The 27,869-nt window shown below is 39.8% G+C and overlaps 1 protein-coding gene across 6 annotated transcripts in view; it reads right to left on the minus strand.

Annotated features, from left to right (window-relative positions):
• tbxas1 (thromboxane A synthase 1) overlaps nucleotides 1-27,869 on the minus strand; it is a 276,173-nt gene that overhangs the window by 232,595 nt on the left and 15,709 nt on the right. For 3 of the 6 annotated variants that reach the window (XM_008110550.3, XM_008110549.3, XM_008110551.3), the window contains one exon: nucleotides 22,601-22,774. In XM_008110550.3, coding sequence (XP_008108757.1) covers nucleotides 22,601-22,698 — 98 coding nt within the window. In that variant the 5' untranslated portion in view covers nucleotides 22,699-22,774. Of the gene's footprint in view, nucleotides 1-2,710; nucleotides 2,908-22,600; nucleotides 22,775-27,869 lie in introns of those variants that run through there. The other 3 variants (XM_008110552.3, XM_062983071.1, XM_062983073.1) reach the window with 3 other exon arrangements.

Below are 27,869 nucleotides of genomic sequence, written 5' to 3' on the forward strand. Positions count from 1 at the left end.
CAACAAATTTGACAGAAAAAGTAGTTCAATATGCAGTAATGCTATGTAGTAATTACTGTATTTACGAATTTAGCACCAAAATATCACAATATATTGAAAACATTGACTACAAAATGCGTTGGATAATCCAGAACATTGGATAAGCGAGTGTTGGATAAGTGAGACTCTACTGTATTTAAAATTTAAAAGTATCTACTTGATATTAGATACCAAGTAGTAGTAGTATTTCCCATCTGTCGGAGATGCTTTGAATGCGATTTTCCTGCTTCTTAGCAGGAGGTTGGCCCATGAGGTCTCTTCCAAAAGTATCTAATACCTCACAAGCTCTGAGGATGCCCGCCATAGATATGGGCAAAACGTCAGGAGAGAATACTTCTGGAACATGGCCATACAGCCCGGAAAACATACGACAACCCTATCTAAAATTTGTTACTTAGTATATCAGCAAACTAGTGTTTATTCTATTTGTTGTACTGCCCTCAAGATAGAGCTGTATTAAGCACTGGTACCTTAAAATGTAGTTACAGGTAACTGTTACTTAAAGCTCACTGCTTTTCCAAGGATCTCTATGACAGAGTATTTGCAACATAGTATGAATAGCAAGAGATACAAAGAGCCCTTCCAGGTAGGCCCTATATCCCAGGATCTGATCCCGTTTTCCTGCTCAAAGGCCAGAGCTTCTATGCCACGGTTTTTAAGGTTGGCTTTAAGTCCATCTTCAAATCTCTTTTCCTATCCACCAACCTTCTGTTTTCTGTTCTTCAGTTGGGAGTAGACTAACTGCTTTAGGAGATGGTGATCGGGCGTTTGGGCAATGCAGCCAGTCCAGCAGAGTTGATGGTGGAGGATCATCACTTCAATGCTGGTGGTCTTTGCTTCTTCCAGCACGCTGACATTTGTCTGCCTGTCTTCCCAAGAGATTTGCAGGATTTTTTGGAGGCAACGCTGATGGAATCATTCCAGGAATTGGGAGTGACGTCTGTAGATAGTCCACCTTTCGCAGGCACATAACAGGATTGGGAAGACAATAGCTTTATTAACAAGCACCTTGGTATCCCTATGGATGTCCTGATCCTCAAACATTTTCTGCTTTATTTGGAAGAATGCTGCACTGGCAGAGTTCAGACGGTGTTGTATTTCAGTGTTGATGTTGATTTCTGTGGAGAGATGGCTGCCAAGATAGAGGAAATGGTCAACATTTTCTAACATTGCACCATTAAGCTGGATTTCTGGCATTGACTTGTTATTCCAAAAAGGGAAGATTTTTCAAAGGTTTGTGAGCCATATTTGGTTATTTTAGGGTTGTCATAAGTGAAATAGAAAACAGTAACCAGATTAACAAGGAATGAGATGAACTTCTACTTTATTTCATTGTGTAACCATTCTGGGCTCTATCACAGACAGACTTTATATTTCCATGGCTTTTTCTTTAAGCTAACTCTGAGTTAAAAGAGTCAAAGATTACCATTCTATGCCAAGGCTATACAATGTGACAGGACAGATTAGAGTTAGCTGTTTAAGAGAATTTACATAACATTTTTATCTATAACAGAAATGATAGCCGGCATCTTGAAAAGAACTTGCCCTTTCTTTGATTTTTAAAGGTTGCTTTTTCCTTTAAGAACATTTTGCATTTATACCACTGTGAAGGATAAAAGGATAAAGGACATGAAAGAACAATGCCTCATCCTCTTCTCTACCTTTGCTTGAACAAAGTAGTTCCCACCTCTATGCCCTTTGGACAATTGTGACTCCAACACCCATCATTCCCTACCAATTTTGCCATTTGACATGTGGGCAGGGACTATATGCCCACCTACCCCCAAGTGTAAAGATGTATAATTGAATAGCAAAGTTAGAATTGTCCTCCAAGCCATCATATTTCCATTATGAGGAATGGTTTGGAAATTGGACAGTTTTTTAAATCATGTCAGAAGTGAATTGAGAATATACTGCAAGTTGCTTCTGGTGTGAGAGAATCAACCGTCTTCAAAGACATTTGCTGAGGGGATGCCTAGATGTGTGACTATCCTGTGGGGGGATTCTCTCATGTCTAGAAACAAGCATTGAATCACAGAGTTGGAAGAGACCACATAGGTCATACAGTACAACCCCATTCAGTCATGCAGGAAAACAAAATCAAAGCATTCCCGACAGATAGCCATTCAGCCTCTCCTTAAAAATCTCCAGGGAAAGCGACACCACCATGTTTTGAGACAGCATATTCCACCACCAAACAGCTTTTACTGTCAGGGTGTTTAGGTGAAATCTTTTTACTTGGAACTTAAATCCACTTCTCTGTGTCCTAGTCTCCAGAACAGCAGAAAGCAAACTTGCCTCAATGTGACATACTTTCAAATATGGAAACATGGATATGACGCCCCTCTCAGCCTTCTTTTCTCCAAGCTCAATATACCCAGCTCTCTCAGCCATTCCTTACAGGACTTGGTTTCAAAACCATTGATCATTTTAGTCACCCTTCTCTGGACACCTTCCATCTTGTCAATATCCTTCTTGAATTGTGGGATGCAAAGCAGAATAGAGTGAGACTATGACTTCCCTCAATTTCAATAATATACACTAGGCTTGAGCAAATTTTTTGTTAGTTCGTTAAATTCGTTTAAAATTCGTTTCGTAATTAATTTTGAATTGATATTGAACCATCTGCTCACTGCCTTACAAATATTACGAATTTGAATAATAAAAGTACCTTTTTTTCGTTTGTTTCTGATGTCTTTGGATGTAGCTGTAGCCCCCTCTGAGAGGAGAAGCCATGTTGGCATGCCTCTCAGCCAATTAGAGCGGAAGAGGGAGGGAGGGAGAGGCATGGCCATCGATTTGCTAGCATTTTAAAAATGCCATTGAGACGCGCCCCCCCCCCCCACGGGGACCACACCGGCTCAGTAGAAGCCTTCCGTGAAGCAGGGAGGGAGCGAAGAGAAGAGAGAAGAGACATCCCTGCCTGCGCTTGGCCTTCTCCTCACCCTGCCTCGCCCTGGAGCCGCCGTTTGGTTTTGCTTCTTCAGCCAGGCTTAAAGGGGAATACCAAAACCAGGCTTGCCTTCCTAAACGGAATCCTTAGAGACAGAGGATATCCCTTTAAGAGATATCTCCACTGAGGAGATCTCCCGGAAAGGATTCTGGCACCAGCTCAATTGCAACAGATTCAGTGCCATGTCATGTGAGCTGTAGTTTTACAAAGTCCCTAGCCTTCCCTGCAGAAGAGAGCCAGTACCATGCCAACTACAACTCCCAGTTTTCTGTCAAATTGTTTTGGATTTCAACTCCTACAATTCCTAACTCCAGACATGGGCAAAGTTTGCCCTTGCCTGGTATAGAAGCATTCTATTCTTCTCCAGACATGCCAACAGTATTAAGTGATAAAATCTTGGGCATTTTTTCCTTTAATGCTAAAAGTTCATAGGTTGTTCAGCAACAGCCTACTGGCTGGGTTGCTATGAGTTTTCCGGGCTCTAAGGCCATGTGCCAGAAGCATTCTCTCCTGACGTTTCACCCACATCTGTGGCAGACATACTCAGAGGTTTTGACGTCTGTGCGAAGCTAGGCAAGTGGGGTTTATATCTGTGGAAGGTCCAGGGTGGGAGAAAGAACTCTTGTCTGTGGGAGGCAAGTGTGAATGTTGCAATTGGTCACCTTGATTAGCATTGAATAGCCTTGCAGCTTCAAAGCCTGGCTGCTTCCTGCCTGGGGGAATCCTTTGTTGGGAGGTATTAGCTGGCCCTGATTGTTTCCTGTCTGGAATTCCCATTTTCTGGGTGTTGTTCTTTTACTGTCCTGATTTTAGCTTTTCTGTAGCTAAAAATGCATATAAAATTGATTCTATAGGGAGGATAAATGATTGGATTTCAACTCCTACAGCTTAGCTTTCTCTGCCAATAATGGTACCATACCAAACTAAAGCTCCCAAGATTCTGTAGCAGTGAGCCATCTTGGATATTGTAAGGGATTTATTATTATTATTATTATTATTATTATTATTATTATTATTATTATTATTATTAGACCTTGCTCCCAGGAAGGTGCCTTCGTTGTGGCTCCCAACTTATCTATCTACCTTTCCACATATTCTCCACATTGTGTGTATGTGTATGTATATTATATATACATGAGCCCCGATGGCAAAGTGTGTTAAAGCACTGAGCTGCTGAACTTGCAGACCGAAAGGTCCCAGGTTCAAATCCCGGGAGCAGAGTGAGTGCCCGCTGTTAGCTCCAGCTTCTGCCAACCTAGCAGCTTGAAAACATGCCAATGTGAGTAGATCAATAGGTACCGCTCTGGCAGGAAGGTAATGGCACTCCATGTAGTCATGCCGGCCACATGACCTTGGAGGTGTCTATGGACAACACTGGCTCTTGGGCTTAGAAATGGAGATGAGCACCAACCCCCAGAGTCAGACATGACTGAACTTAACGTCAAGGGATACCTTTACCTTTACCTATACACACACACACACACACACACATATATGCAGGGACTATATTTATATATATATATATATATATATATATATATATATATATATATATATATACACACACAGTATATATCACACACACACCAATTTAACAAAGTTTCAGCCACAAAAACAAAGTTTCTGAAGTAGAACAATGACTTTCACAGTAAAGACAACCCAATTTAACAGGAAATAAGACGTTCAAACCAGGAACAGATTTCTGCAATTATTAAAAAATGGTTTATTATAAAAGCTATGAAAATTCGCCAAAAATCAGAGGATAGGGGAAACGTTCCAAATTTTGGTGAGCTATCAGTGTTAAATGTGTTCTACCACTGTACCAAGTTTGAAGAAGATCACTCAAAAAATGAGGGCGGGAGAGTCCTGTAAAATCTCCCCTCGTGCTGTTTTTTTTTGGCCACTGCGCATGCGCGTCCGCCATTAACGAATTACTTTTGAAACTAACGAATTTTCGTTAATTTCGAATTTTTTGGGGGGCAAAATTCGGAAATGCCATCAGAAACGAAACGCTGGCGCCCCCTACTTTTGAAACAAGTTTAGAATCAATTTTTTCATGGATCGCTCAAGCCTAATATACACCTATTGATGCAGCCTAGAACTGCATTGGCTTTTTCAGCTGTGGCATCACATTATTGACTCATGTTCAGCTTGTGGTCTACTAATGCCCCTTCCGCACTGCTCCTTATATTCCAGGATCTGATCCCAGATTATCTAGCTGTGGAGACTCATATAATCCAGTTCAAATCAGATAATCTGGGATCAGATCCTGGAATATAGGGCAGCGTAGAAGGGGCCTAAGACTCTTAGATCCCTTTAACATGGACTGTTTTCAAGCCAGGTGTCACCCATCCTATATCTGTGCATTTCATTTTTATTGCCAACGTGTAGAACCGTACATTTCTCCCTGTTGAAATTAATTGTGTTTGTTTTGGCTTTCTAATATGTTATGGTCATTTTAGTCTTCTGGGGTATTTCAAATCAATAAATAATAGGAATAAGAAAAAAATAGAGACTCTCTTATAGGTGTGGAGAGATGACTTGTGGTCATTTAAATACTGCTTTTAAATCATCATCATCATCATCATCATCATCATCATCATCATCTTTTATTTATACCCAACCACCATCTCTCATAGGGACTCGGGGCAGTACATATGGTTCCATACCACATATAAATATAGTATATCAACATCAGAAGCCCCCAATGGTGCAGCGTGTTAAAGTGCTGAACTTGCGGACCAAAAGGTCACAGCTTCAAATCTGGAGGGGGGCAGAGTGAGCGCCCACTGTTAGCCCCAGCTTTTGCCAACGTTGCAGTTCGAAAACATGCAATTTTGAGTAGATCAATAGGAACCGCTCCAGCGGGAAGGTAATGGCGCTCCGTGCAGTCATGCCGGCCACATGACCTTGGAGGTGTCTATGGACAATGCCGGCTCTTTGGCTTAGAAATGGAGATGAGCACCAAACCCCAGAGTTGAACATGACTGGACCATGTCAGGGGGAAACCTTTACCTACTATATCAACATTAAAAATACAATAACATAAATAAAACCAGATATATAAAATGGACAAGAATAAAATATAGCAATATTCATTGATTAAATGTCTTTACACCACACATCATGTGAGCCCAGGTCAATGGGAGTGGCAGTGAAAGACTATACACAGGGCCTCAAGTTATTCATCCCTGCTTTTAACAATTGCCTGATGCCTATAATCTTCATCAAGAAAGAAAGCTTCACCTTCTGAACTTCTGCTGTTTATAGGCCTGCTTAAAAGCACACAGGAGACTTACCAGAAACAGCTGGCAAACCTACTCTCATCACTGCAAGCAACTTTTGATAAGTTTTTGTTGTTCTTTTTTTAATGGTTTGCATGAATGGATATGCACAAAGGACTTCTGGCTTTAAGCTCCTGTTAATTGCAAGGAAAAATATATACAAGGGGTAATTTTGCACCCTATGTTTCCTTATGACTCTAATTCTAAGAACATTTATGAAAGAGTACTGTACATACCACTGAATTTAATGGTTCTTCCTTCCAAGTAAAGATGCACACACATACATAGGTCTGTACTTACAAGAATTTGAAGATAACACACAAACAAAACTAAGAAACATGTTCTTTGAAAACAATTTGACTGACACAGCATAATTGGTATGGAATGTTCCTGACTCCCCCTTCCTCTCCCCTCATTATCACTGAGCACATTTGCAGGAAAACAGGATGTTTTGAATTCATCGGATACTCTTGACAAAGTCACTGTATGAATGAACTATGACTCTGTTTTCAAACAGAAATTCTTAGGAACCACTATATTTAAACATGGCTCTTTCCCCTACAATAGAAGTACAGATCAGAACAGAGTGAAACTGGGTTGTCATAGAATTAGAATAATGTTTGTTTTCCACCCATATGCACTGTTAATTAAAAACTGGGCTGTCAACATTCAGATTAGCCCCCACTTTGAAAGCATACTTTGGATTTACCACTTCCATATGGATGACTAAAAAGGTTGAAAACTCAAACTCACGAAATAAAGTTGCTGAATAAATGTACCCAACAACTTCAATTGCTTACACAAATTGGAGTATCAGTCCCAAGCTATAATGCAATGCAGAGTGCATTTACACTGTAGAATTAATACAATTTGACACCATTTTAACTGCCATGGTTCAATGTTATGGAATTGTAGGATGTGTAGGATATGGGCACTTTACTGGATGCCGTTGTGTGCCTTGTTTGTATTTAATGTTGTTTTATTGTAACTGTTTGGACTTGGTCCCATGTGAGCCACCCAAGTCCCTTCAGGGAGATGAAGATGGGATATAAAAATAAAGTTATTATTATTAAAGGTTTCCTATTTACTAATATTTTGAAACTGAATTTTAATCTGCATTGTATTGATGTTGATTTTGGCGTAATAATAATAATAATAATAATAATAATAATAATAATAATAATAATAATAATAATAATAATAATATCCTGCTCTGCCAGTGTACTGATGTCACACTAAAATGCAAAATCCAGGATTCCATAATATTGAGTCATTTCAATTAAAGTAGTATCAAACTGCATAAATGCTACAGTGTAGATTAACCTGCAAATATGTCTGTGGTTAACCAGAATGTAATGAAAAGCCACTCTGAGCTTGTAAATGGCACTAGGGAAGACACCTGGTCATTAAAATCTAGAAGTTTGAGATACAGCTCATGTGCCTCAGTTCTCACAGGCAGTCAGAACAACGTGCTTGAAAACATTTTGAGGATATGCACAGACATGAGCTGGCAAAGCCCCTTGTAGACAAGACTGTAATTTAACAGTGCATATGGGTGGAAAACAAACATGTTAAGGGAAATGGGTGAGCTTCGGCGCAGGGACACCTACTGCTTTTGTTTTGTTGCAAGAGGAAAATTGCCATAATTTCTACTTGGTCCACATATACACACATTTTTCTTTTTAAAGAATTCTGTTTGAATTATCCAAGGGCATTATTAACTGCATTTATCCAACAACACACCATCACCCATTTGAAAGCTATCATTATTTACTTCTTATTTCTAGCAATGCATAAAGTTTAAGATGGGCATGAGTTTATGTGAAATAATGAAAAAATACAGCATGAATTCACCAAGACTAGATTAGTTCTATTAATAGACCACAGAGTTCTGCCTAATTTAATTTATTTGGTTTATATTCTACCTTGCCACATTGGAGCTCAGAAAGGGAGTAACACATTGTACATTTCAAAAGGAGATCACAGGTTACAAAAAATATAAGCTCACAAATTAAAGACATCTGATAAGGCAATAGAAACAGCAGTAGAAGTCAAATAAAATGTTGGTTCATTCCTTAAAGACGGATACAAATAAATACATTTCCAAATGACATTTGAAAGAGAACACCTGAGAATTTCAAAGATTTCTCACTTAACTGCAAATCCAAAGATATGAAGGATGAAGACATAGGAATAAAAGTGGGCTCATAGAATCATAGGATTGGAAGAGACCCAAGGGTCATCCAGTCCAACCACCTGCCGTGCAAGAAAACACAGTTAAAGCACCCCCAACAGATGGCCATCCAGTCTATACTTAAAAACCTTCCAGAGAAGGAGACTTCAATAATAATTGTGCAATGTGAAATGGACCTTACAAGAAACAGCACCATAGTGTAAGGAAAATCCAACCAATGTATAAATGTGACAATTTTGATTGATCAAAATGACTAGGAAGCCCAATTGCTAACTAATTCCACCTTTAAAGGGTTTTGTTTATGACCAGAAGGGGGCAAAGGATCTTAATTTCTATCAGCAGTTACATCTGTACACATAAGCTTTCCTTGCTTTCCTTATACTATAAATCAGAAATATTTCTGTGACAATTTTTAAAGCATAGAACCTTCACAGCTGCCAAGCAGCACATCACAAAAAACAGAACAAGAAAGGCTATAATTTCCCCCTCCTTCATTTTATTATTGTTTGACCTTCAGTTCTTCGCTGCCCTTGGATCGCTTTTGGAGCTGGATATATTCTTCACTGCTTAGACATGTCACAAAAAGTACCTTTTTGGTGCCAAGGAAGGAAGTCTTATAATTTTATCTTTGTTCCCAATTGTCCTCAGAATATCATTTTAAAAACATGTGTTAAACAAAAAAAACACAGAGGGGAGGGCTGGCGAGAAAGATAAAATCCCTGCTCAATATCTTTGCTAAGAATTATGCCGATTTAAGCCATTCCCAGAGAAACTACTGTAAATTGCTGGTTCTTCACAAATTAGCCAATCTTATATTAGCACAATCTTTTCTTTATATTTACTATATATACTGTGTATAAGAAAGAAAAAAATAGTGAAACGTCAGCCCCTGAAACCTGGGTCAATTTTTTCATGTGACATGAATATTTATTAATGGATAAAGTAGCAAAAAATAGAGTAGCAAAAAAGTAAGAGCTTAGCCTATCCTGAAAGAACATAAAAAAGGACTGACTACCTCTATTCTTCCTGCCATGGGGCTACTTTTGGACTTTACGAATGATTAGAGATCAGATTAGAGAGATGGGCCGAAACTAACAAAATGAAGTTCAACAGGGACAAATGCAAGATACTTCACTTCAGCAGAAAAAATGAAATGTAAAGATACAGAATGGGGGACAATGCCTGGCTCGACAGCAGTACATGTGAAAAAGATCTTGGAGTCCTCGTAAACAACAAGTTAAACATGAGCCTACAATGTGATGAGGCAGCGAAAAAAGCCAACGGGATTCTGGCCTGCATCAATAGGGGAATAGTGTCTAGATCCAGGGAAGTCATGCTACCCCTCTATTCTGCCTTGGTCAAGACCACACCTGGAATACTGTGTCCAGTTCTGGGCACCACAACTGAAGGGAGATGTTGACAAGCTGGAAAGCGTACAGAGGAGGGTGACTAAAATGATCAAGGGTCTGGAGAACAAACCCTATGTGGAGCGGCTTAAAGAGCTGGGTATGTTTAGCCTGCAGAAGAGAAGGCTGAGAAGAGACATGATAGCCATATACAAATATGTGAGGGGAAGTCATAGGGAGGAGGGAGCAAGCTTGTTTGCTGCTGCCCTGGAGACTAGGACGCAGAACAATGGCTTCAAACTACAGGAAAGGAGATTCCACCTGAACATCAGGAAGAACTTTCCACTGTGAGGGCTGTTCAGCAGTGGAACTCTCTGCCCTGGACTGTGGTGGAGGCTCCTTCTTTGGAGGCTTTTAAGCAGAGGCTGGATGGCCATCTGTCGGGGGTGCTTTGAATGAGATTTTCCTGCTTGTTGCAGAGGGTTGGACTGGATAGCCCGTGAGGTCTCTTCCAACTCTACAATTCTATGATTCTATGATTAGGCAGGGAAATAGTGGTGCAGCAAAGGGCAGATGGTCCCCAGTCAGCATTGGTACTTTCCCCTCTCCTTCCAATCCGCACACTCCAACCTGTCCTTGACATATACATGAGGTCAACTTATACATGAGCATATATGGTATTTCTCCTCCTTCCAAGTTGAATGTCACAAAAATTAGAGGTGTGGGGAGATACTCTATGGATAGGGCTCACTTTCTCCCATAACAGAATCAGAAGGACACACATCTTGCACCCTAATGAATTTCTCACAAGTGCTTCACAATACCTTTTGCAGTGCTCAGTTCCCATTGTTTCCAAAGGTGATGAAATTGAGAAAAAAAGAGATGGCAAAAATGTGTTCCCATGTGTATGCCTAAACCATGGAGAAAAGATGCCCTTATTATGTATACGGTACGTTTTGATAAGACCCATAGATAGGATCATTCTGCAGAAAGGGGAAAGCACCAACACTGTGTCAGAGGGCCAACCATCCTGCCCACAGCTGCCACCATTTTTACATCCAGGCGTTCAAAATGGCCCTTTGCCACTTTTCTTAGAGAAGGGTATAGTTCCCTTTTTGATAAATGTTAAGGTATAGTGTTAACACTTATCCAAAAGGAATCATCACATTCTATGAGCAAAAAAGTGAAAGATCAGAGCTCAGTCTGTCTCATGAAGACCTAAAGGAAGTACTAACCATTCTACTCTCTTGGCAATCCTTGGAGAAGATGCACCAAAGAGCCACCGCCACTGTCATTTTCCTGCCAAGGCATTCGAAAATACATGGGGTTGGTGCTTCTTTTAGGTTCACCCGAGACAGACTAAGCTCTTGCATTTTACCACTCTACGCAGAGATTGAAATGTTTCCTTTTTTTGGGAAGAATTAAATACTTACACTGATGGACAATGGACAAGTCAATCCAGGGTGGGGAGTGGGGGTGATTTTGTGACTAAATTTCTAGACGTATACATGAGTGCATACTATACTGTACGATTGCCACCGTTCCACCCATTTTCCCTACTTTCCTTATCCTAACACGTCTCCCTTCTTGTGCTTCAGTCACAGGCCGGAACAACTGACAGCTGGCATTATGTCCAAAGAATATACATGCTGTCTCTCACTCATCCACACATAGACATGTAGCCTAAAACTTCCTACAAACTAACTGTTAATGCTACTGCTACTACTACTAAGATGTAATAGTTCTGGTCTCAAGGTGTATGTTATGCTTTGCTGTGACTACATCATATTAATTCTTGCTAGTGCTTGGAAATGTAAGCAACAGGCATGATAGCTATGCCAATCTGTTGAGATTCCAAAATGTATTTTGTTACACAATGTTTCTTTTTTCATTGTCCAAAAGGCTAAGCATCTCAGAGATCTGTTCGCAAGGAAATTTGTTCTCCACCATGGCCTCTTTCTTTGCCTGCTCCACACCTTGATTCCTTGGGAAATTATCATTAAATTGCCTGAAAATGACTATAAACACAGATTTAAAAGTAACCAGAAAGTGCTGATTGTTGAATTAACTTTGTTTCCCGCTGTGTTCATTTTGAAACGTCACTTCATTTCCCCAAAGAATATCTGACAAGCTTTTACTTGTAATTCAACTTTGCAAAACTGTGGCTGAAAAAATACAAAATACCCACTGTGACTTAGACATTTATTATGTCTCTTTTCCAAACAAAAGTACACCCAATATAATGAACTAAATACATGCAAAAACAAAGACATAGGACAATTAATACAAAATACAAACTGGAGGTTCAATAGCATTTCTGGCTGGGAAACATTTTCCATTTAATATAAGTACAATTCAATATCAAATAAAATGCAAACACAAAACAGGTAAAAGCTATGATATAAATCCAATAACAATAGGTTTGGGATTATGTGGCTCTCTAGAAATTGTTGAACTGCAATTCCCAGCATTTCTCCCCTTGGTTATGCTAGCTTGGGCTGTTGGAAGCTGCAATTAACTAGATTTGGAAGAGCACATGATTCCCAGTCCTTAATGGCACCATATTTATATTCAAGTCAGTTAATGGGCCAAAGGCCTTCCAAGTGAAACATAGTGAACAGGACTAGCACATCCACACTACAAAAATATAATATTATCTTTCTTCACTTTAATAGCCTCGATTCCATCTTATGGAACAACAGAGCATATCAACTTAGGATTCCAAATGCCTCTCCTGGATTTCAGGAGCTGACTTAACTGAGATGACAAATATCCCATTCCCAGAATAACCCAAGCATCCAGTGGGAAATGCAGGAGACGACTAAAGAGAAAAAATATTATTCCACTTGTTGCTAGAGCTTGGCTTTGTGCCTTCTTCACCCCTCCCCTGTTGCCCTGGTTCAGGTCTCTTTAAGATTAAATGAAGACCTTTCTTCAACAATAAAACGACAACATATTCTGTCCATCCTTTTTTTCTGTTCCTTTCACAATCTCTCAGCTACTTAAACTTGGAATCTTTCAAGGGGGCAAAATATAGTCTTGTACTGAAAACTGGCCCCACCCTTACAGATTAAATGATAAAGTAAAGGTAAAGGTTTTCCCCTGACATTAAGTCCAGTCGTGTCCCACTCTGGGGATTGGTACGCATCTCCATTTCTAAGCTGAAGAGCCAGCGTAGTCTGTAGACACCTCCAAGGTAATGTGGCCGGCATGACTACATGAAGCGCTGTTACCTTCCCACGGGAGTGGTACCTATTGATCTACTCACATTTGCATGTTTTCGAACTGCTAGGCTGGCAGAAGCTGGGGCTCACTCTGCTCCCCAGATTTGAACCTGTGACCATTTGGTCTGCAGGTTCAGCAGCTCAGAGCTTTAACCCGCTGTGCCACCAGGGGCTCCCCAGATTAAATGATAAGGGCTCTCAACTTTATGTTTAAAGCAATAAACAAATAACAATCTGGATTAAAATAATCTGTTTGTGGAAACAAATGCCCCTTCATACCCACTGATTCTTCATATCCACATATTGAAAATATTAAAAATCCAAATTGCAAAAATTATATATGATCAAATGGTGTCCTTTATATATAAGAGACCACATTTGACATTGCCATTGTATTGAATGGGACTTGAGTATCCACAGATTTTGATATCCATGGGCGTCCTGGAATCAAATCCCACCAGATACCAATAAATGTCTATATTGTTTACTTCCAGTGAAGTCTTTTTATATTTTTCTCCTGACTTTTGCAGCATAAAATATAATTCCTTAAAATAGGTGCTCCCTTTCCCCCATTCAAAATATATAATAATTAATACTATTTCCAGAAAAGGGTTCAGCGGCTACGGCAGCAAGACGTTCTTCTTGTTGCTAAATGATAGGCTATTAAATAAGCAAACATCTCAGTGCATTAGTAATCTTATTATTACCCACACTGCAAAACTCCACAATGTTTATAACAGCATTTCCGTCTTGAATAAACCTGCACTTTATATAGCTGAGCAGGTAGGCTGGCTTATTTTACATGCTTGTGGTACAAACGGCATGGAGCTGAGAGCAGCTGGAACAAAATGGCTACAGAGAAATGGGTCTCCAGGGCCTCATCTATTGATTTATTTTGTTTATAGATGGAATAAGATTTTTTTTAAAAAAAAAATCTGCTCAAAACATTAAAAAAATGTTGCCATGGCATACAGAGCTTTGCTCAGAGATGCTGCAGCTGAGAAGCAGGCAGTTGAAGGAAGATGTAGAAAGAATGGGTGGAATGGGAGCTTTTAAAGAACTAGTGAAAAGATATAACCATCTAATAGGATGGGTGTGCTCAAAAGATCATCTAAAAGAATTGTCCTCTTCATGATTATTAAAGGGAGGACAGTATTTCTTTAAAGTGCAGTAATTCTGCATCACCTTCAGATTCATGAATTTATTATGAGCTAAACAGGTGAACTCATTAGCTCATACAAAGCATTTCTGGCTTGAACTACTGCCTTCCCTCTATGCAAAGCTCTGCTCGTTCAAATGCAAAAACCAAAAAGTCTGAGAAACAATGAACAAGGGGTATATCTACACTGTGGAGTTTTATTTGTTTATTTATACCTTGCCTTTCTCTACCCTGAAGGGGACTCAAGGCAGCTTACATAGAGGCACTTTGACACAACATTAATTGCCATGGCTGAATGTTATGGCATCAAGAATTGCAGTTTTACAAGGTCTTTACTCTTATCTATCAAAGAGCACTGGTGCTTTACCAAACAATCAATTCCAGGATCCTACAGTATTGAACTATACTAGTTAAAATAATGCCAAATTGCATTATCTCTTCTCTTCTCTTCTCTTCTCTTTTCTCTCTCTCTCTCTCTCTCTCTCTCTCTGAATTTTGGGACCATTTTAATTGGTTTTATGGCTCACATCAACAATGAGCAAGTTTTATAATGTTTAAATGTGATTTTTGTTGTTTATTCATTCAGTCACTTCCAACTCTTCTGGACCAGCCGAGGCCAGAGCTCCCTGTCGGCCATCACCAGCTCCTTCAAGGTCAAGTCAGTCACTTCAAGGATAACATCCATCCATCTTGCCCATGGTCGGCCCCTCTTCCTTTTCCCTTCCTTTTCCCCCAGCATCATTATCTTCTCCAAGCTTTCCTGTCTTCTCATGATGTGACCAATGTACTTCATCTTTGCTTCTAATATCCTTCCCTCGAGTGAGCAGCTGGGCGTTATTTTCTGGAGTATGGGCTGGTTTAATCTTCTTGCGGTCCAAGACACTTTTATTGATACATGTCTTTATTATTTAGTTTTTTACAGTGTGTGAGTTTATTGTCAACTTGCCCATTTCTTTTTATTGTATTTGATTTGTTTTACCGTTGTTGATTTAATTTTCCTGATTGTCATATGTTTATTTGTTTATATATAGTTTTTTCTGCTGTAAGCCGCTCCAAGTCCCTTTGGGGAGAGGGGGTGGGATATAAATATATTATTATTATTATTACTATTATTATGGATTGACCTTGGACTCTAGACTATCTTGGATTCGGTTTTGGACCTTACTATCGGCTTCTCTGGAGTGTTACCTTGCTGTTGTTGTCTCTCGGCTACAGTATTTGGCTTGGACTCAAACCATTTGTAAACTCCCCACTTGTAAGAGGAGTTGAGGCTCGTAACAGCTTTCCCAAACCTGTAAACCCCCCCCCCCCCCCAGATGAGCTGGATAAAAGCACTCTTCACCCCCTAATGCATGTTGGAGTTGTTGAACTGGAGACCAAGCAGTTAAGGAAGGGAAAATTTAGACACCTTTTTGATATCTGGAAAAGCTTGGCTATATTGCTTCTTTGTTTGAGTTACAGAGGAGCTGCCCAGTAATGCAGTTCTATAAAATCAAGAAAACTCCAACTAAACAATAAGAAGAACTTCATGATAAACTGAACTACTTATGAGGATTTCAAACAGACATTAGGTAGCCATCTTTCAAAGATACTTTGAGGTAAGGAGCTGGACCAGATTCCTCCTTGAGATTGATTCTAATTCTATGATTCCCTGTTACAACTGAGTCCTTAGTCCTGGGAGAACAATGTCATTCATGGTGTAATTTTTTTAAAAGGAGTGTGATCATTCTTCATGTGCAACTATTGCAGTTAGAAGCAGAACATTACAAAGTTACTTTACCAGATTAAAACCCTAAGATTCCCTGAGCCAGGATAGTTCTAATGCTAAACATTATAGTCAAAAAGAAATTTCAAGCTCTAATCGAGAGCTCAGTTTTACTGATTATATACAGTCTCTTTGATTAGCACAGAAAACTTGAGGTAATATGTCTTGTTCCAATTGAGATTCCTTGATTAGTCTAGCATGAGGATTTGAAGCAAGCTCCAACTGGAAATAGCACATTTTCTACACTTCCATCTAAATGGGATAGAAACTTTCTTTAAAATTGAGTATTGTTCAGGGAGGAGGGGGGTGGGAGAAAGTCTGATGTCTAAATAGCTTACAAAAACACATACACAAATAGCCTAGAGTGTTTGCCATCATTGTTATCTGTGCAGGCCAAGTCATGCAAATGTTTTCTTACCAGCATTAGACCAAGCACGTAATCAATGTTTTTGTGCAAATCTATCTACCAGCTGGTTCATCAAGGAGAGTGCACCATTCCCTATCGCGTGCCTAAACAAAGGAGCCATTTAAGGCCCAGATCAGTTTGTGCAAATCCTCCAAAACATGAGCAAAGAGACATGCCACACCACTATCCAGTGTTTATTTTAAGATTGAGAAGCAGCAGCAGATAGTCTGGGTCAAGTACCCTTCCAGCTGCAGTGTGCAAAATAAGACCTGATTAAAGCCTTCAAAAATGGCTTGAGGTGTTTTTAAAAACATGATCAAATTGAGGAATGGAGACATTACCATAAATTCAGACTTGGAAAATATAATTAAATAAGTTAAGGCAATTTGTATCTTTATATGCTGCGTTCTTTTTATACTTTTGAACACCAACCTGTGATGGACTAAAGCTACTAGTGGTAGTTTTCTAATAAGAATTGAACAATCTGTCTACAATAATTTACTTTCATGCTGTGTTTTCCAGTTAAGTTCATTCCACCCAATTTTACATACATTTACAAACTTTATCTTTTATTAATGTCCATACAAAATACTACATTTGGTGTGTATTTCCCTAATATACATATTTTGCCAAGTGTATACAACCCAATTCACACACACACATATGGTTGTGAGCATTTTTTCCTAACATCCACACTGTGTATCTTTTCTCCAAATATATTTATTTTGCTAAAACTTTGAGATAATATGAATTTCAAATCAAAGGTATACTGGTTTAAACTTTGGGGACACAGATTAGGGACATTTGTATCTCAAAGCAAACTAACCAAAATTATCCTTCATCCCTATTTGGAACACGATTTAAAAGACAGACCAAAAATACAGGGAAATTCATCTAATTACATTAATGTAATATAATAACAATTCCAAATATGCCTCATAAGTGCCTATCTTAGAATCCCCAAATACAACAGTCTGAAATGTGTCCCATAGATGTATGTGTATGGGTATATACACATAGACACCTACCCTTCTATCTCCACACTTTTAACACTCAGGTTGTTTAGACAAGCCAGTGAAGATCTACTTTGAACAAAGATGTCAAAAAGCTGTGACAGCTTCTTCATAATGCCAAGCTTACAGTACATTAAACTTTTAAAAAGGATGGCAAGTTCCTTCCTTCATTTTATCAACACAGTCACAGGCAATGAAAGGAAAGGCACAAAAGGAATATGAACACCCACAACCAGGCAGGGGAAACTTGACTCAATATGCAACCAAAGATTTAAAAACCCACTATTATTTATAACAACACGTCATGGGATGGACCACAGCATCTGCCATCCAAAGATATTAAAGTTTTGCAGACCTCACACCCTCTCATTAAAATCTCACACTTTTGGAAGCAATCATCATTCCTGCCTTTCCAACTTTCAGACAGGTCACCAAATCATCTCCAATTAAGTGAACATTTGAAGTGAATACAAAATCCACTCAGAACAAAATTTAAGGAGGGGGAAACAAATGCTTTCCAGTCAGTGGGGGCTCTGCATTTTTCATCTCAAAGGACAAAAATGATTTCCTCTATACCATATTTAGTCGGTGTCTCTTTCAGGTTTATCTAACATGGCACACCATGATATGGATTTAGTAAAAAGATAATTAATATTCCTTGCCTAAGAAACTATGAAACTCAAGGGTTTGCTAAATGTTAACAGGCAACTTGAAGATAGAGACACATATAAGGTTTAAGTACCCATAACACAAGCATCTGTGCTAAACATACTGAGCTAATGGAGTCTCTCGACACATTCATGCTATAGTTTCCCTATTCTTTCTCTTTTCCCAAATTCCCAATCCAACTTGTAGACTAATTCACACTGGTCTTCAACGGACAGGGGGTTTTTCTCCCACACTGGACATTCCACAGTTTATAAACCTCCCTGGCTTAGTTTCCAATATACCTCAAAACCTCTGAGGATGTGCACCATGGATGTGAGTGAAAAGTCAGGAGAGAATGCTTCTTGAACATGGCCATACAGCCTGGAAAACTCACAACAGCCCAGTGATTCCGGCTATGAAAGCCTTTGAGAACACAATTCCAAGAATGTTACCCTTTTTATAAAACAATAAGTGCATGGAAATCCAATACTCTAAAGCAGTGGTTCCCAACCTTTGGTCTTCCAGGTGTTTTGGACTTCAACTCCCAGAAATCCCAGCCAGTTTACCAGCTGTTAGGAATTGTGGGAGCTGAAGTCCAAAACACCTGGAGGACTAAAGGTTGGGAACCACTGCCCTAAAGGAACCAGATCCTTTCTAATCCTGGAAGTTAAGCATGGTTAGCTCTTGCTAGTTCTTAGATGGGAAACTGCTAAAGAATACCAGGTGCTGTAAGCTGTATTTCAGTGGAAGGATGGGGCAAAACAACCTCTGTATATTCCTTGCCAAAGAAACCCCTATGAAATTCATAAACCAACAGGTGACTTTGAAGACACAAATACACAAGTCTGACATCAGACATGCTAATATTTAAAGAACATAAGTTCATTTTCCCAAAGCTGGCTGTCAAATGAGGCCATTTCTCAACAAAACAACTTTAGGGACAGATTTTAATGCAAAACACCTGAACAAGAACTTGGTGGGAGGAATGGTGTGGGGGATGCTTTTTATCTCACTACATTAAACAGCTCATCGAGACAAAGATGTCTGTGGTAGGATCCAGCTGGTATTGCTAATGGCCATTGTTAGATTTCTTTTTTTACTTTTTATCATTGAGACCCCACTAATTGACCACCCAAGACAATATAAACTAATCTGCCAAATGAGGCAACACTCCATTAATCTAATGAAAAGGGTTACTGTCCACAAAATCTTATGTCAAATAAATATGTTAAGATGTCACAAGATTATTTACTGTTCTCGTAGGTAAGGAGAGCACTTTTATCATTCCTTGAAATCAGCTGAATAGGCTACCCACCTGATGTATCCCCTCCAAAGTTACCACCAGCTTCAGTCAACATGGCCAATTGCCAGGAATCACTGGAGCCATACTATAAAACAGGCCTGCACAACCTGCAGTCCTCCAGCTGTTTTGGCCTCCAATTCCCAGAATTCCTGGCCATTGGACAAGCTGGTTAGAGCTTTTGGGAGTTGGAGGCCAAAGCAACTAGAGGGCCATAGGTTGTACAGGCCTGCTATAAAACAACTTGGTCATCAGCAAAAAGGGATAGTCTGATATAAGCAGCAGTGTTTCTCACCTTTGTTTCAATCCACATTGGCTCCTGTTCTTTATACGTATTGTTCACTGTTTTCCAGGCAAGAGGGACAAGTAGAGTGAGAGGAAGGAGAAAAAAAGATGATGAGTGTGGCTAGGAGATGGCACAAAAGAGGAAAGAAGAAGATGAAGAGATGTTGGAAATCAGGAAAAGGTCTACCAGAGCCATGCTGGAGGAAAGGTGTTTTTTCAGGTTTAAAAAAGTGTTTTTTTATTTCTTGTTTTCCCATTTTTGCAGGAGCCCTATGTCCCTATCTCCAGCAAATGTAAGACAATATGGAGAAAAACTACGTAAGAATGGAAAATATATATGCTACCAGATAAGGGGAAGGAGAAAAAAAAAGAGAAAGAGGGCCAAAGAGAAATAGTGTTTAGCTAGACATCATGAGCAGTAAAAAGAGAGAAAGAGTATGAAAAGAGGGAAAGGGGAAGAAAAGAGAAAGGGACTACGTAATAACTATTTTAGGGGCCTTTGTGGAAGAGGAAGGAATACGATAAATGAGTGAGAGTGGGGGAACTGAAGGACCAGAAATGAAGGTTGTGGGTATACGTATTGGAGTAAAAGCAGAGAAATAGTGGGGATGGTGGGGTTTGTTGGTAAGGGCTATGGATGATTGAGAATTTTACTGGGTTTTTCACATACATTAAACATAAATGTGAGATTCAAAAAATTGCAGAGAATGGAGGGAGAAAAGGGAAGTGGCATTGCTACTGAATTAGGATTGCCACCACTTTTTTCTCACGGGACTCATTCCAACAGACATTTGGTAACCCTGGTGTAACTCACAGGTTTTTGGTGCAGTGGTTTTGGGATTAAGAGCAACAATGACATAATCGGCAGCCTGCTCAGGCTTCCTTGTTTCTTCTAAGTTGCAATCCTCACACTAGGTTGTGCAAAAGTGGATTTCCCCACAAACAATGTATTGTAAGCTCTCCCTGTTATAATGGCAATGAGATAGCTTAGTCTAAAAGAGGCTATTACTGCTCACTAGAGCTGCAAAAGACTTGCTCCTCATTGAAATTAAAAGTGCTATAACTGGTTTACTCATGTGTATCAATGTACCTGCCTGCCTTTTGGGTGTATGTCTTTAGGAACTATCACTCTAAATATTTGGACTTCCAAATTTATTAGTATATGATTCCATGTGGAACAGCAGGAACTGTTGAATCTGGCCAATGCAGATGGTTGAGAATTTCACTCAGACTATTATTATTATTACTATTAAAATCCCACTTTTTCTCTCCATAAGGAGCTCAGATTGGCTTCCCAAAATGAACACATTTATATATAATGAAAATTGGAACAAAAATGACTATGGGGCAACAGCTACGACCTCTTCACACGACTCTTTCGGGCCGTGTCGTTGCGCCGGCAGTCACAGCCGAAAGACAAGGCACATGGGGCAGCTAGTAGTGCCCCACATGCCCTCCCTCCTCCTCTCATCACAAAGCTACCCACACTTTCCTCCCCTTTTGCCATGCGCTGCCTTGCCACCCTTTATGCCATCACATGGCAAAAGGGGAGGAAAGTGTGGGTAGCTTTGTCAGAGGTATCCAAACTATACTTTCGTCCTCGTAGTGGAGGAGAAAGCGCCTTTTGAAGGAATGTGGGTGGGGCCTGCCATGCGTCACATGAAGGCACACAGCAGGTCCCATCCTTGCCTCAATTAAAAGAGGCAAAATGGGACAAAAATGCCCAGTGTAAAGAGGTCCCTAGTGATCTTGCAGGCTGCTGGATTGTGGCTGTCAAAAAACACATTTTTTTCAGACTCTAGATATTGCACCCCAAATCCAATTTTTCCTAATGAGAGATTTAATCACAGTCTGCTTCTGTGCTATAGTGTGTCAACACTTTGGCAATTGATTCCATAACAAAATGTAGCCATTAAAAGAGGAACCAAGTTAGAGAGGAAACTGTGATGACACACCACTCACAACATGATGTTTCCCACATCAGCATCATCATACCAATGACTGCAATGATTGCAGTGAGATTTCTCAAGCCCCCCTTTGTTTCAGCATCCTGTTCCCAGAGCTCTTAAGAGAGCTAATCCTAAGCAACCTTGCCACTAAATTTGATCCCCAAAACACTTCTATCCTTATAGATGGCTACTTTCTTATCCCAATATTATTCGGGATCAAGTCTTCAACAGATATATAATAGACTCTTCTGGCACTTCTCAAGCTAAAAGCAATCTCTATCCTGTAATAATAGGGTACTCATATTATCCAGTTTAAGAAGATATTAATAGCATGATTTTCTGTCATGTATGGTACAAGTTTCCAATAGACTTTGCTTTGTTGAAAGCTGCAAGCTAGTCAAACTTGTTTTTTTAAAAGTTGACGAACTGCTTTGCTTTCCACCTTTTAATTGATGTCAGTATCACAGCACATCAAGGCACTTAATTAGACTAACATTTTCTCTCAATGAGCGACACAAACCTCTTATTGTCATGGAAATTCTCTTGAACAACTTGTTTGACTCATATACACAAAAAGATGGTTTGCACCAGTCACCTCTCAAAGAAGATGAAGTCCAATTAAAATTCAACTGCCATATTTTAAAACAAGCAATGAGTTTGCTCATTAATTCTGGCAGCCAAACATTTACTGCTTCAAATTCCTACTAGAGATGGGAATAGCCATCATCCCCAAAACTTAACATATATGGGAAAGGGGAAGCAACTTACATCAAAGAGTGGCATGATCCCTTAATTTAAAAAACAAACAAAATAATTGTGACATAAACTTTTGTTTTCCTGAATGCACTTCATAAGAGACATTGAAGATTACTCACAGGTTAGCAATATTGCCAAAGTGAGTGAGCACTGAAAATCTGATGGTCTTCAGGAATATAGCACTTATTTGGAAACTTATGAAGAATAGCAAATTCACACTGGCTGAAAAACGTACCAACTTTATGCCTCAAGCATTGCCTGTCCTATCAATTCACTTACCAATAAAGGAGGACCAGGAAGGTTACCAGGCAGGTGATGGTCACTGCTGTCGCATTAATTTCCAAAGAGCAAGCTGTCAAGATATCCATAAGCCCCATTCTTCTTTTACTGGAGTTTTAGGCTGGTAGAGCTGGCTAAAGGAGGGAAGTCTCTGGTTGTTCTATGGATGGCAATCTGCAACAGAAGATAAACCAAGGAAGTCAGGCTACGTCACAAGAACGCCAAACCATAACACCAACTTTTCCTGTCCTCGCTGCCTGACAAGAGGCAGAACTAAGGGTTTCCTGCATAAGTGGGCCAAAAATGCTCTCCACCCCCTCCCCACTTTAATGACTGCAGTGTCAATAAATATTTACATAGCTGCTGCCTCGGATATCAGAACTAGCCTCCAGGTTTTGCAGTAAGCAATGAATAAAAGATAAGAACGAGCAATCCTTTCTTAAGGAATACAGAGAGCCCAGAGTGCAGCAGGCAAGAAATCAATGACCTCTCTTTATCTCCGCTTAATAGAAAATATCCCAGGCAATATGAAGAATTTGGGATTGCACTAATGATTAATAGGAATGTCGGTACAAAAGCAGGTATAGAAGCATGATACCCAAACGATTAAACATTAAGCATAAGGGCTTTCCCCTCCCCTCAAAGACAAAGCTTCTCCAAGCAATATTTGGAAGAGAAGGTGCTATAATTAGCTGCCAACATTTGCAGTTTTCTTTTTGAATCTCAAAGTCCTCCAGTGCAACTCTATTACCAACTTCTGTAGGTTTGTCACAGAGTTATTCTGGAGGACCTAGAAATTCCCAGAGAGGTGCTCTCTCAGATTAAAAAAAGCAGATTTTATTAACATTTTCCCACTTTTGTAGGAGTCTTGCAACCCCCCCCCCCCCAAACCTTGTGAAAATGGAAGGACCTTCTATATTGCATTTCTGGTCCTATTTCTGGGTAGCAATAGCTTGCAGCTTTCATGCCATTTGGATGTGGGAATTACTTTGGATTGTTAACTGAAATTTAAAAGAACTGTTGAAAGTGCTAATCCCTATCCCAAACTGAGGATACTTAAAAAAAAAAAAACAACAACACTGAGCTGCAATTTTATATCCATGCTCTCTTTATGTGTAATGTAATGTACATATACTCGGGCATTCTATCCCATGCAAAAATGAAGCCTGAGAGAAGCAGCCGCTCTACAGGTGTTACTGGAGCTGCTACATCTGTTGCTCACTCTTATGAGTACAGTAACATTCTCCACAGATACATGTTTTATTGCTTGAACACCAAATTATCTCATGATGTCTACAAATACGTATATGAGCATTACCTCAGGAATACTTTCATGTTGTTATGTACACAATAAATGTACACAATGATTTCCAGTGTTCAAACAGCTCTCCATCATCAAGACTATAATAATTGGTGATGTTCCAGATACAATGGGCTCAGCATGTCAACAGGCTCACGATCTGAATGTTCAACAACTGCAAATTCAAACTATAGTTCTGTACACAACACAATACTTTATGTAACACAAGCAGCATAGTATATACCAAGCAAGGGCAAACTTTGCCCCCCTTGCAGACTGTTAGCAATTGTGGGAGTTGAAGTCCTACCAGCTGTTAAGAATTGTGGGAGTTAAAGTCCAAAACACCTGGAGGGCTGAAGTTTGCCCATGCCTGGTATATACAGTATCTATGAGGGATACATTCCTAGATATAGGCACTTCTGGGGGTGGGGGTTGGAGTATGGGTAAGGGAAACCAGGAATAAGGAGGACATACTATACAATATATGTAAAGTTGGAGAGGCTTCACAAGAATCTATGAAACAGCTGGAATCCAAGTGTAGCACTTGGTAAAAATCCACACCTCGCATAGTTTCACAGATACTCATGTCTCTCTGCAGCCTCATGTCTCCCACATTTTTCTCCAGATTTATAAGTCCCTTATTAATAAAATGATGTAGGGCAACAGTGGAAGCTGCAGCAAATCCTGGCCACCAGGTATGCATTCTTTGGGCTCCTCCAACTCTGTGGAGCTAGCAGCTGCTCACTTCTGCCATGTGAATGAATATATAGAAGCACCACAACTGTCACCTCAAAGGTAGAAAGGGGTGGCCTGGCATACTCCCTAGAGATGAGTGAGGGCTCCTTGGAATGCAAGTGCTCAGGGAAAAGAATGGAGTAATATAAGAAGCTGACAGAAATCACTTTAAGCAAAGCTAAAACACCATTCTAACTCAACTAGTCCTTGAAGCAAAGGTGAGGAATCACACAGCCCTCCAGATATTGGATGATTATATCTCCCAGCATTCTTTGTCATTCGTTATTCTGACTAGGGCTTCAAGTCAACAACATCTTGAGGGATAAATAATTCTCATCTCTGCCTTAAGTCTTCCAATTCTATAATTTCAGCAACTCATAAAACTTTTACATTGTCCATCAAAAATGCCTGAAGAAAATCTACTCTATTTTTTAACAACAGCTATGGAGCCCTCCCAACTTAATATTTCATTTATTGAAGGAAATGCACTAGGTTTTTACAGCTATTCCCCTCAGTATCTGGTTTCCATATCCACATTAGTGATGTCCCAGATGCAGAGTATCCCACCCAGAACAACCATCTTTCAAAATAAGATTGGCCAGATGTTCCCAAAATCTCACTGTGGTGTGATGGTTTGAGCTTTGGATCATAGCTCTGGAGGTCAGGGATCAAATCCTTGGTTGACTATGGACTTTAACTGTGCAAGTCAGCCTTAGAGGAAGAAAATGCAGTAACTTTTGAATAACCTTTGCCAACACAATCAGTGATAGGATCACTTTAGGATTCCATAAGTCAGAAATGACTTGAAGGCAAACAATGGCAACAATAACAGATATTGATAACTGCAGTCATCCATATCCACAAGGTGATTTTCTTTTGCCCCATAAGCCCCAACTAGCATAGCCAATGGTAAGGGATTAGAAGAGCTAAAGTCAAGCAACATCTAGAGGGCCACATCTCTGAGCTGAACAGTTAGGAGGAAATTCTTTTCCAGGAATTCATAGTATCTGGTGCTGGTGTGGAACTGGCAAAGCTGTGATGCCTCATGGGCCTTGTAGTCCTGTTCCTGGTACTATCGTGGCAGATGAAGATGAAAACATGGGGTTTTCGCCGGTTCAACAAGAGCCGGAGTCCCTTCACCTGCCGGATGTTGATGTTTGCCCTCAAGAATTCAGTAAACCAGGCCTTGGGCAGTACTCCCCTCCGTTTCCCAGGAAGGAATCTTATTCTAGAGACAGAGGAGTTAGAGAAGCTAATCGGAGAAGTCTAAGAATCGCTGCCAAACAACTGGCTGATTAGGTCTGCTTCCCTTGGGAAATTCTAAGGAGTAATGCATCTGGACAGAGTGGGTTTTGCTTCTCGTTCTCTAGGGAAAGAGTTTGTTGGCGGGAAAACGAGACCCAATATAGGGGTTTGGCGCGAGAGATTCTTTGCGGAGTCAATTGATCAGCTTCAGGAGAGAGATCGTGTGTGGACTTCGTAACCCCAGTTCCTTGCTTCCCGGATCAAGCTTCAAGCCCTTGCCTAGCCTTGCTGTTTAACCACGGACCCTGCTCCACGCTTCATGTTTTGCCTTGTTTCCAGTCACGGACCTAGCCAAGAACCAAGTTTATTTCCAGCCTTGTTGTCAAGCTTCATTGGACTCTAAGACTCTGTCATTTCCCCGCACTATTGCTTGGCAAAAGTGTGTGTTTCGGTTAAGTGGATTAAAACTTTGAACTCTAATATCATTTATTGGACAATACATTTTTGGACTATATTTGACCTCATTTGAAAGGTCTGCTTTTGAACTTTATTCTTCACTTGTTTTTATTGCTTTTATATATTTCTTTAATAAAGATATTAGATAGAGACTGGCCTCCGTGTAAGGTTATTGGTGCCCAGCAGCCAGGGTTCGGACAAAAGCCAATTCAGTCTCCTTTCATAAGAAAACTGAAATTCTTAAATTCGCCGAGAAGCTTCCCACAAGGATGGTAAAACATCAAACATCTGGGCATCTCCTGAGCAATGTCCTTGCAGATGGCCAATTCTCTCAGACCAGAAGCGACTTGCAGTTTCTCAAGTCGCTCCTGACACCAAAAAAAATTCATCAGGTGACTTGAAAACACACACAATCAGCCTTTCACATTCACTAAGGTTAGGGTCACAGAACCTGCACAAAGGTGAAAACTGCATATAAAAGGCTGCAAGTTGATCATACAATTGCACTACAGGACCTAGGGAGATGTACTCTCTAAGAATCTCTCAATGGCCCAGTGTGACCCAGTGGTAAAATTCCAGCAAAAGTTGTGCAGAGAGTACATTTTAATCAAATCTGCAAATAATCAAATCCACAAAAGTTGAATCTGCAAATGTGGAGGGTCAGCTGTGTTTATATATGTTGCTGTGTATACACACACACACATTATGAAAGAGGAATGAATGAAATAGTCTAGGCATCTGACCAAAAAAGAAAAAAAAAAACCTAAGAGGAGTGTTGTTAAGAAGCAGGCTCTGACGTCAAAGCATATTATTTACACAAATTGCCCAAATAAATTCACTTCTTCACTTGCTTCCATTCCTCTATAACAATACTTCTTGTTCCTGTTAAACATTTTTCCTGCACAGGCCAATGGCAGTGGTGTCTGCCTGTACCACGCTCCAAGTCGGAGCACAGAAAAACAAGCCACAGTACACTTTAAATAATCATCATGGGAGAACAAAGTACATTGTTTCATTAAAATCCTACTAGTAGTCCCAGCTGGCTTGAAAGCTATAAACTAAGCATAGTAGACATTTAGACTGTGGAACCACCCAGTTTCTGGTGAAAGTTGCTTTAAAAAAACCTGTTTAACAAAACTGACAATTTTTCTTATGAATTAGATTATTGTATATTTTCTAATGCAATTCTGAGAAAGACATTCTACACCTAGTCTTCCTGTAACTATATAAAAAAGAACAATGAAGCTTGTCCCAAGATAATAGCTTCTGATTTAACTCTCAAGGCTTCTCCAATAGCTATTACATTTTCTTGTCTTTTTTTTTTTTAAAGATAACATCATTAACACAATGGAGGCTAAATTCTGGGGAGATGTGGCTCCGCTATCACCAACTCACAATTTCCTCCCTGTGCTCTGCAAAGAAATTAACAAGGTCTTCGTTGACTAAATAAGGTGTGAACCAGTTCACGAGCTCTGCAGAAACCTTCTCATACACAAACTTACTTTAGCGTACCAATAGTGGTTCCAGATACTA

The sequence above is a fragment of the Anolis carolinensis genome, chromosome 5 (assembly GCF_035594765.1).
Source record: "Anolis carolinensis isolate JA03-04 chromosome 5, rAnoCar3.1.pri, whole genome shotgun sequence".
NCBI lineage: Eukaryota > Metazoa > Chordata > Lepidosauria > Squamata > Dactyloidae > Anolis > Anolis carolinensis.